General features: G+C 41.1%; 1 protein-coding gene across 1 annotated transcript; it reads left to right on the top strand.

Moving 5' to 3' along the window:
• The first annotated feature begins 4528 nt into the window (after nt 1-4528).
• Nucleotides 4529-6972, top strand: LOC135573799 (long-chain-fatty-acid--CoA ligase 6-like). Its single transcript, XM_065023885.1, has 3 exons — nt 4529-4970; nt 5302-5373; nt 5528-6972. Exons 1-3 carry the CDS (start codon nt 4908-4910, stop codon nt 5666-5668), a joined length of 276 nt encoding a protein of 91 aa, XP_064879957.1. The 5' UTR covers nt 4529-4907; the 3' UTR covers nt 5669-6972.
• The last annotated feature ends 4316 nt before the right edge of the window (nt 6973-11288 follow it).

The raw sequence follows: 11288 nt of genomic DNA, 5'->3' as shown, positions 1-11288 counted from the left end.
TTTATTATTTCTTTATTCTTTTCCATGTCAAGCGATGCTTAAACAAATTAAAACAGAATTACCTTTGCATTGCAACATTTGGCTGGGCGATATAGACAGAAAGTGTTAAAGGCCCAGTGGAAACACAAATGTGATTTCCTGTGTTTTTTTTTTATATATATATATATATATATATATATATATTTCCACCCTGAGGTTGGAATAATACTGTGAAATTGTGAAAATTATGATAATGCAATCATTTTTATTGTAACTGCTGTACGAAAGAAACATTTGAAATTTGTTCCTGTTTTGGTGTCAGGGAATTTTGGCCTACCATGGTGACATCACCATGCAGTAAATGAGTTAATAAACCAATAAGAAAGAGTTCCAAACCTCTCTGCCAATAACTGCACATTCAGTTTTACCCTCGCCACTCAAGGCTGCCCTAGACAGTCCTAGAAAAATGATTGCTTGACAAATGGCTCTTTTCTAAGAATGTATTATTATTTAAAAAATATACAATTTTCAAAAACAAAAAAAATCACCTTATGGTACTTAATTATTACCCTGAAATGATCTGATATTGAGATCTGCATTGGACCTTTAAAGGGATACTGCGAGATTCGGGCCTTTTGTTCTACTTACCCAGAGTCTGATGAACTCATGGATACCATTTTTATGTCTCTGTACCCATACCCGTATGTCTCTGTACCCGTATGTCTCTGTACCCGTACCCATATGTCTCTGTACCCGTATGTCTCTGTACCCGTATGTCTTTGTACCCGTATGTCTCTGTACCCGTATGTCTCTGTACCCATATGTCTCTGTACCCGTATGTCTCTGTACCCGTATGTCTCTGTACCCATATGTCTCTGTACCCGTATGTCTCTGTACCCGTATGTCTCTGTACCCGTATGTCTCTGTACCTGTATGTCTCTGTACTCGTATGTCTCTGTACCCGTATGTCTCTGTACCCCTCTGTACCCATAGAATTCCAGTCATTGCGCTAACGCTAAAACTAGAGCTAACTTACTTTATACTGCACAGAGACATAACAATTGTATCCACGGGTTTATCGGACTCTGGGTAAGTAGAACAAGGGCAATATAATAGCAATGATCACGGTAGTGATATAGGGTGAACAAATCAAAGTCTTTTGGTCGCGTACGCAGTTTAGCAGGTGTTATGGCGGGTGCAGTGAAATGCTTATGTTCTAGTTCCTATCAATCAATGCAGTAAATGTCAAACAAGCACACAATAATACAAAGTAAAACAAATAATCACAAATGTAGTACATTAGTAGATATATAAATAGTATGCAAACATTGTTAAAGTGACCAGTGGTCATTTACTATGTACATAGGGCAGCAGTCCGTAAGGTGCAGGGTAAGTATGCAACAGTTGGACACAGTCTCCATTGATATGTGTCTCCTGAGTTTTTGGAGTATAATGAGCTTGACACAGGTAAAGTGGCTGAGTGATTGGTTTACCTCTTCTGTAGGTTTACTTTGGCACAACAAAAGTCTACTTGGAGCTAGCGTCCAAGTGCATGCTTCTTCTTATCAGCAGCCAACAACTACAATGTTGAGAGCTGAAGGTCTATAGGGCATATTTTCTTCCAAGTACCTCAGATGAAGTTTCATCATCATAGTTGATGTTTGATTTTAGTAGGGGAAAGGCTGCACCTCAGCGGCTGAGGCTCTGAAATATGTTTGTGAGAGCAGGACCTCAAATAGTCTGTTACAGCTTACCAATTAACCTCAGTATCAGTGTCATGTTTTTAAAAATGATCCTATTCTAACTCAAAGCCTATCAATTGTAACTTTAGTGGAGGTTGTTCAATTAACTTCTCTCATGTGATTGTCTTTTAACTGAGGCCTGAAGACTAGCCCACAAAGTAAACGTCTACAGCAGGCTAACCCAGTCTTGTGACACATGTTGCGTTCCCCTGCTCAGACGTTGCATGCGTCAACCATCGACTGACAGATTGATATAACATATGATGTGGTTAGCTCATACTAAAATACCTATCCAGGCGTTGTAAGATCTGGCATGCTTCAGCAACGCCTGGGCAGAGGAATACGCCCATAGACGACCAGGGCTCAAACCATAGCATTCATAACACTTTTTCAAACAAGACAGGGGCAGATTAATATAATACATTTGCAAAATTCAGCTCATTTTATTTGGTCAAAACAATATTTCCGGGCCTCCCGAGTAGCGGTTGGGCTCTACTTGGCTCATTGTGCTATAGTGACTCCCCGGTCGCCAGTTGAACGGTTTCCTCCGACACATTGGTGTGGCTGGCTTCCGGGTTAAGCTGGCGGGTGTTAAGGAGAGCGGTTAGGCGGGTCATGTTTCGGAGAACACATGACTCCACCTTCGCCTCTCCAGAGCCCATTGGGGAGTTGCAGCGATGAGACAAGTTCGAAATTGGGGAGAAAAAATACTAACAAAAAAAAAATACTAACAAAAAAAAAATACGAATTAAAAAAAAAATACTAAAAAAAACAAACAAAAAAGAATACTTGACTTATCTGATCTAAGCCCTTGGCTCCAATAAAAGGAGCATAGGCCATAGACAAATGTCCTCCTCCATCTCACTCGTTTCGGGGCAAGTTTTTCCAGGTCTCACTATGTTGAGGCTACTTTCAGTCATTTCTGCCTGGACAAATAAGCCTACACCTGTCACTGAAGATCAAACTGGAAAAATGTGTCACAATCATATCCCTCAAGTCTCTGCATAAATACAAGCTGTTCAGACGATCACATGAATCCACTTCACAGATAAGATGTGATTGGCGTAGGCCTATTTGGGGAGTGTACATTGGATCTGGAAGAACAGGCATGCTTGTACAGCACTATTGTAAATTCATTTATAGAATGAAAGGAATAAAAAAGAATTGCAAGTGAAACCACGGGACTGGTTAGGAATCAATGAAGATTACATTCCAACTGATGATCAGATCACAAAGAATCCTGTAGTATGTTTATAAAATATATGAATAATATGTTTTACAGTAAATCTAAATGATGGGTAGATAGGACAGGAATCAAACTGTACATGTTTGATATTTTAATATTCAGTGTTTTTCCTTCTTTGACTAATGACACTATTTTAGATGAGTGGTCATGTCTCAAACCAGCTACAGGGTTACCTTACTCTATTTTTGTATTTCACATTTATGGCCAGCAGGGAGCGCCAACATAATTAGGGGAACATTGCCACACATTTTTTTCCCAGCTGAAACTCTGGAAAAGTTTTTTGGGGTACCAAGATGACGGGTAGGTTTATGCCCAAATTGTTGTTGGACTTGGAGGTGGAGAATGAGGATGAATTAACTGAAGTGGCAGGTGCTGTGAAAACCGTAGAGTTTCAGCCTTCCCCCGTTGGTGATGAAGATGATTTTGGCCCAGTGGGAGAAAGATTTTTGTAGAGAATGGATTCTTGCCTTCTGGCTGATCCGTATGTGGTGTCACGATGGGTGGAAAAGAGGTTGGGGATTGTTAGGTTTTTGAAAGTGACTCAAAGTGGAATCGTGTAGATTTTTAAAAACGTTTATGCCCTCCGCACCACGCGACTGGAGGAAATAAGTGTGACACGCTTTCCTCTCCAGAGCAGGGCGCCGTTGAAAGGAGTGATAACTGGAGTGGCATGAAGTGTTGAAGAGGGTCAACTGAAGTTGAAGATTCCCAGTGTTTGTGACGAACGCCATTTGGTGCGACTCAGACCTGTGGAGAGGTGGTGAAACAGAGAAGACACCGTGTGTACTACTGAGCTTTGATGCAGTCTTCACCAGTTAAAGTCCACTAACGTGTTTTAGGTGTCAAGCTTATGGCTTATGTAGCAGTAGTGTGCAGGAGGGAGATTCCTGGATGTAAGGAGTGTGCAGGAGGACATGAGACAAAGGAATGTGTAGTATCGGTGGAAAAGGTTGTGTATTAACTGTAGTGGTACACATGGTGCTGGAAATCAGAGGGGTCTGGTGAACGGCAGGTTGAGGTTGCCAGGATCAGAGTATGGCAGAAGATGTGCTATGCTGAGGCAGTAAAGAGAGTATTAGAGGAAGATGGGTCCAGGGTGAGGGATCCTAAGAGGGTAACATTTTTTTTTCATCAAATAATTTTTGTAGATATTTTTTTTCATACTTCAACGGCTCTTAAAATGTAAAATCAAATAGATAAATGATCCTTGGTATGACCTTATTAAACAATTCCATATAGCTTAGTCGAACCCCCCTCTCTCTCCCGGCTTAGACTGTAATGGGTTAAAACCACAGTTTATGCTGGATACTGTTTATGTACAGATATTTTCATAGATAGTGTTAGGTGCCTCCTAAGAAGAGGTAGATGCAGGAGTCAGGAGCAGGAGAGCAAGGAATTCCAGTTTGCACAGTCCTTTATTATAAATCCCAACCCACCAACAACAGGCGGGGAAAATCATGAAACACACGGAGGAGAAACCTCTACTCCTAAATATAGTACCCACAGTACAACGACTGAGAGGAAAAAACCCTGTGGCGCAAACACGCACCCCTTACAGAGCTAACAAGCTAAATTAATCCCGCACAAAGACTAGCAGGCTGCGATGGTTAATAAACCCACCAAAATTAACTAATCAGAAACAGGTGATAACAATAACAGACAGACACAAACGAAAAGGAAAAATGGATCGGTGGCAGGTGGCAGGTAGTAGGCCGGGGACGACGACTGCCGAGCACTGCCCGAACAGGGAGGGGAGCCACCTTTGGTGGAAGTCGTGACGGATAGACACATACTTACTTACCTACTTAGGCCTATTGAGAGAGAGAGAAAGAGAGAGAGAAAAATACAGAACATTTGATTATTTCTCATTTCTAAAGGTTACTTGTGTGTTTCTGTTCTAGTCCTGTCTGGTTGCCATAGTTGTTCCTGACCCAGAGACAATGCCTGCATGGGCCCTGAAGAAAGGCATGGAGGGGAGCTATCGGGACCTCTGTAAAAATACTGTATGTGATTTCAATCCCATCTTTACATTCAATGGTGTTTTCATTCTGTTTGTTGCCATGATGAAGGAGAGGCTTGAAATAATCAACTATGTGCATAGATGTGAATAGATTGACGTAATCAAAAGAAAGGATTCCTGTTGCACAACATTCATGTCTAGGTACTGCGCTTTTAGAGAAAGATCATCAGATCCTCAGACCCTGAGTAAACTGATTCAAGAAAAGAAAAGGGCACCTTGTTGAACCCTTTGAGTTGTTGAATAGATCGACATAGCACAACACATGGTATTGTCTTAGAGTCATGGTATGGTGTCTTGTGTGTGTGTATGTAAAGGTTCTGAAGAAAGCCATCATGGAAGACTTGCAGAGACTGGGCAAGGCCAGTGGCCTCCACTCGTTTGAGCAGGTGTGTGTGTGTCAATTGTAAGGTGTTCATTGGTGAGGGCAAATGACAACTCTCTGAAAGTGAATACCTAGATGATGATGACAAATAGCTGATATGCACACATGACCTGGCAAAGGATCCTGTCTACATTCTAATGTATTCTGTCTGTCCCAAGGTGAAAAACATCCACATCCACAACGAGCAGTTCTCCATACAGAATGGCCTGTTGACTCCCACACTAAAAGCGAAGAGACCCGAGCTGAGGGAGTTTTTCAAGGAGAAGATTGAAGACCTGTACGAAAACATCTCCATGTGAAACACTACCACAGAATAAACATTTCTCAGTAACATCAGTCCTCATTTAACATTTGTCATTCACTCCCCTTCACCCCCATCCAACCACAAAACAGACTCAAACCAACCAAACAAGTTACTGACCGTGGGTCAGGAAGGAAGTATCAACTTAGCTCTTTGGACCCCCACTGACCAAGTTCTGTCTGCTGCTCCAGGGCAGCCTAGCAGTGTGTTGGGCCAGTAACCGAAAGGTTGCTGGTTTGAATACCTGAGCCGACAAGGTGAAACATCTGTTGATGTGCCCTTGAGCAAGGCACTTAACCTTAATTTACTCCAGGGCGCCGTACTACTATGGCTGACCCGGTGAAACAACACATTTCACCTACAGTACTCGGTATATGTGACAATACATCTGTATTATTTTTTTCCAATGTAGAGCTAAAACCAAATCAGCCTCATCTCTTATCTTGAAACGCCAGCAACAGACAGTCAACATAGCCTGCATGCTCCTCTTTCTTTTGTAGGCCTATCAAAACATTACAAAAAAAATGATGCAATCTTTAAGTTTTTCTCCATGTTGTGCTCAGAGAATTTGCCTGGTAAGAACATACCGACCTCAAATAAGGGCATTGCATGCAGTGTGCCCTGCATTGCTGGGACCGTTGTTACAGGAGACTTCAAAATGAGTCCTGGGCTTTAAAGGCAGTCAACAGGGGTGTAAAAACGTTTTGTCTGTTGCAAAACCTTTTCCAACAAAAACAGCTTAATCAAAACGTAAAACATTTTTTCAACAAAAACTAGAGTTTTATTGGACAAATTCAGGTAGGCCCCTCCCCGTTCCATTTGTTCTGTTTGCTTCCATTTGGTTCCTAGAGTAAATGGTAAACGCTTTCCATGCAAGGCAAAACGTTTTGCAACGGAATCCGACTAATGAATACACCCCTGGTATACCAACACCGTCAACCGTCATACTGCAAGGCTTTTTCATGTAGTCGAGATCGACAAGCTCCACTCATTGACGGAGGTTAAAACAAAATGGACTGTGAAAATGTGGGTTTATGTAGTACAAATGTATAGGCTTTTGAGTTCATTTCAGTCCCAAATTATTACTATGTGGATGTACATATTAAGGACAACTAGACATAAGCATATTTAAGCAGTGGTTTGAATGGATTGTTTTGCGTGTAGTGAGATGAATTGTAACTTTATTTAATCTGTTGTCAAATGGAATCAGCACCATATCCTTGTATTGAATGAGTGCAGCAACAGGGATTAGGGGTTGGGATGGGACATAGAAAAATAAAATACATTCTGGAATCATTTTAATTTATTATTTCTTTATTCTTTTCCATGTCAAGCGATGCTTAAACAAATTAAAACAGAATTACCTTTGCATTGCAACATTTGGCTGGGCGATATAGACAGAAAGTGTTAAAGGCCCAGTGGAAACACAAATGTGATTTCCTGTGTTTTTTTTTTTATATATATATATATATATATATATATATATTTCCACCCTGAGGTTGGAATAATACTGTGAAATTGTGAAAATTATGATAATGCAATCATTTTTATTGTAACTGCTGTACGAAAGAAACATTTGAAATTTGTTCCTGTTTTGGTGTCAGGGAATTTTGGCCTACCATGGTGACATCACCATGCAGTAAATGAGTTAATAAACCAATAAGAAAGAGTTCCAAACCTCTCTGCCAATAACTGCACATTCAGTTTTACCCTCGCCACTCAAGGCTGCCCTAGACAGTCCTAGAAAAATGATTGCTTGACAAATGGCTCTTTTCTAAGAATGTATTATTATTTAAAAATATACAATTTTCAAAAACAAAAAAAATCACCTTATGGTACTTAATTATTACCCTGAAATGATCTGATATTGAGATCTGCATTGGACCTTTAAAGGGATAGTGCGAGATTCGGGCCTTTTGTTCTACTTACCCAGAGTCTGATGAACTCATGGATACCATTTTTATGTCTCTGTACCCATACCCGTATGTCTCTGTACCCGTATGTCTCTGTACCCGTACCCATATGTCTCTGTACCCGTATGTCTCTGTACCCGTATGTCTTTGTACCCGTATGTCTCTGTACCCGTATGTCTCTGTACCCATATGTCTCTGTACCCGTATATCTCTGTACCCGTATGTCTCTGTACCCATATGTCTCTGTACCCGTATGTCTCTGTACCCGTATGTCTCTGTACCCGTATGTCTCTGTACCTGTATGTCTCTGTACTCGTATGTCTCTGTACCCGTATGTCTCTGTACCCCTCTGTACCCATAGAATTCCAGTCATTGCGCTAACGCTAAAACTAGAGCTAACTTACTTTATACTGCACAGAGACATAACAATTGTATCCACGGGTTTATCGGACTCTGGGTAAGTAGAACAAGGGCAATATAATAGCAATGATCACGGTAGTGATATAGGGTGAACAAATCAAAGTCTTTTGTCGCGTACGCAGTTTAGCAGGTGTTATGGCGGGTGCAGTGAAATGCTTATGTTCTAGTTCCTATCAATCAATGCAGTAAATGTCAAACAAGCACACAATAATACAAAGTAAAACAAATAATCACAAATGTAGTACATTAGTAGATATATAAATAGTATGCAAACATTGTTAAAGTGACCAGTGGTCATTTACTATGTACATAGGGCAGCAGTCCGTAAGGTGCAGGGTAAAGTATGCAACAGTTGGACACAGTCTCCATTGATATGTGTCTCCTGAGTTTTTGGAGTATAATGAGCTTGACACAGGTAAAGTGGCTGAGTGATTGGTTTACCTCTTCTGTAGGTTTACTTTGGCACAACAAAAGTCTACTTGGAGCTAGCGTCCAAGTGCATGCTTCTTCATATCAGCAGCCAACAACTACAATGTTGAGAGCTGAAGGTCTATAGGGCATATTTTCTTCCAAGTACCTCAGATGAAGTTTCATCATCATAGTTGATGTTTGATTTTAGTAGGGGAAAGGCTGCACCTCAGCGGCTGAGGCTCTGAAATATGTTTGTGAGAGCAGGACCTCAAATAGTCTGTTACAGCTTACCAATTAACCTCAGTATCAGTGTCATGTTTTTAAAAATGATCCTATTCTAACTCAAAGCCTATCAATTGTAACTTTAGTGGAGGTTGTTCAATTAACTTCTCTCATGTGATTGTCTTTTAACTGAGGCCTGAAGACTAGCCCACAAAGTAAACGTCTACAGCAGGCTAACCCAGTCTTGTGACACATGTTGCGTTCCCCTGCTCAGACGTTGCATGCGTCAACCATCGACTGACAGATTGATATAACATATGATGTGGTTAGCTCATACTAAAATACCTATCCAGGCGTTGTAAGATCTGGCATGCTTCAGCAACGCCTGGGCAGAGGAATACGCCCATAGACGACCAGGGCTCAAACCATAGCATTCATAACACTTTTTCAAACAAGACAGGGGCAGATTAATATAATACATTTGCAAAATTCAGCTCATTTTATTTGGTCAAAACAATATTTCCGGGCCTCCCGAGTAGCGGTTGGGCTCTACTTGGCTCATTGTGCTATAGTGACTCCCCGGTCGCCAGTTGAACGGTTTCCTCCGACACATTGGTGTGGCTGGCTTCCGGGTTAAGCTGGCGGGTGTTAAGGAGAGCGGTTAGGCGGGTCATGTTTCGGAGAACACATGACTCCACCTTCGCCTCTCCAGAGCCCATTGGGGAGTTGCAGCGATGAGACAAGTTCGAAATTGGGGAGAAAAAATACTAACAAAAAAAAAAAAATACTAACAAAAAAAAATACGAATTAAAAAAAAAAAAATACTAAAAAAACAAACAAAAAAGAATACTTGACTTATCTGATCTAAGCCCTTGGCTCCAATAAAAGGAGCATAGGCCATAGACAAATGTCCTCCTCCATCTCACTCGTTTCGGGGCAAGTTTTTCCAGGTCTCACTATGTTGAGGCTACTTTCAGTCATTTCTGCCTGGACAAATAAGCCTACACCTGTCACTGAAGATCAAACTGGAAAAATGTGTCACAATCATATCCCTCAAGTCTCTGCATAAATACAAGCTGTTCAGACGATCACATGAATCCACTTCACAGATAAGATGTGATTGGCGTAGGCCTATTTGGGGAGTGTACATTGGATCTGGAAGAACAGGCATGCTTGTACAGCACTATTGTAAATTCATTTATAGAATGAAAGGAATAAAAAAGAATTGCAAGTGAAACCACGGGACTGGTTAGGAATCAATGAAGATTACATTCCAACTGATGATCAGATCACAAAGAATCCTGTAGTATGTTTATAAAATATATGAATAATATGTTTTACAGTAAATCTAAATGATGGGTAGATAGGACAGGAATCAAACTGTACATGTTTGATATTTTAATATTCAGTGTTTTTCCTTCTTTGACTAATGACACTATTTTAGATGAGTGGTCATGTCTCAAACCAGCTACAGGGTTACCTTACTCTATTTTTGTATTTCACATTTATGGCCAGCAGGGAGCGCCAACATAATTAGGGAACATTGCCACACATTTTTTCCCAGCTGAAACTCTGGAAAAGTTTTTTGGGGTACCAAGATGACGGGGTAGGTTTATGCCCAAATTGTTGTTGGACTTGGAGGTGGAGAATGAGGATGAATTAACTGAAGTGGCAGGTGCTGTGAAAACCGTAGAGTTTCAGCCTTCCCCCGTTGGTGATGAAGATGATTTTGGCCCAGTGGGAGAAAGATTTTTGTAGAGAATGGATTCTTGCCTTCTGGCTGATCCGTATGTGGTGTCACGATGGGTGGAAAAGAGGTTGGGGATTGTTAGGTTTTGAAAGTGACTCAAAGTGGAATCGTGTAGATTTTTAAAAACGTTTATGCCCTCCGCACCACGCGACTGGAGGAAATAAGTGTGACACGCTTTCCTCTCCAGAGCAGGGCGCCGTTGAAAGGAGTGATAACTGGAGTGGCATGAAGTGTTGAAGAGGGTCAACTGAAGTTGAAGATTCCCAGTGTTTGTGACGAACGCCATTTGGTGCGACTCAGACCTGTGGAGAGGTGGTGAAACAGAGAAGACACCGTGTGTACTACTGAGCTTTGATGCAGTCTTCACCAGTTAAAGTCCACTAACGTGTTTTAGGTGTCAAGCTTATGGCTTATGTAGCAGTAGTGTGCAGGAGGGAGATTCCTGGATGTAAGGAGTGTGCAGGAGGACATGAGACAAAGGAATGTGTAGTATCGGTGGAAAAGGTTGTGTATTAACTGTAGTGGTACACATGGTGCTGGAAATCAGAGGGGTCTGGTGAACGGCAGGTTGAGGTTGCCAGGATCAGAGTATGGCAGAAGATGTGCTATGCTGAGGCAGTAAAGAGAGTATTAGAGGAAGATGGGTCCAGGGTGAGGGATCCTAAGAGGGTAACATTTTTTTCATCAAATAATTTTTGTAGATACGGCTCTTTTTCAAATAGATAAATGATCCTTGGTATGACCTTATTAAACAATTCCATAAATCAAATAGATAAATGATCCTTGGTATGACCTTATTAAACAATTCCATATAGCTTAGTCGAACCCCCCTCTCTCCCGGCTTAGACTGTAATGGGTTAAAACCACAGTTTATGCTGGATACTGTTTATGTACAGATATTT

This window comes from Oncorhynchus nerka, linkage group LG10, assembly GCF_034236695.1.
Source record: "Oncorhynchus nerka isolate Pitt River linkage group LG10, Oner_Uvic_2.0, whole genome shotgun sequence".
Taxonomy (NCBI): domain Eukaryota; kingdom Metazoa; phylum Chordata; class Actinopteri; order Salmoniformes; family Salmonidae; genus Oncorhynchus; species Oncorhynchus nerka.
This window is presented reverse-complemented; position numbering and strand designations above follow the sequence as displayed.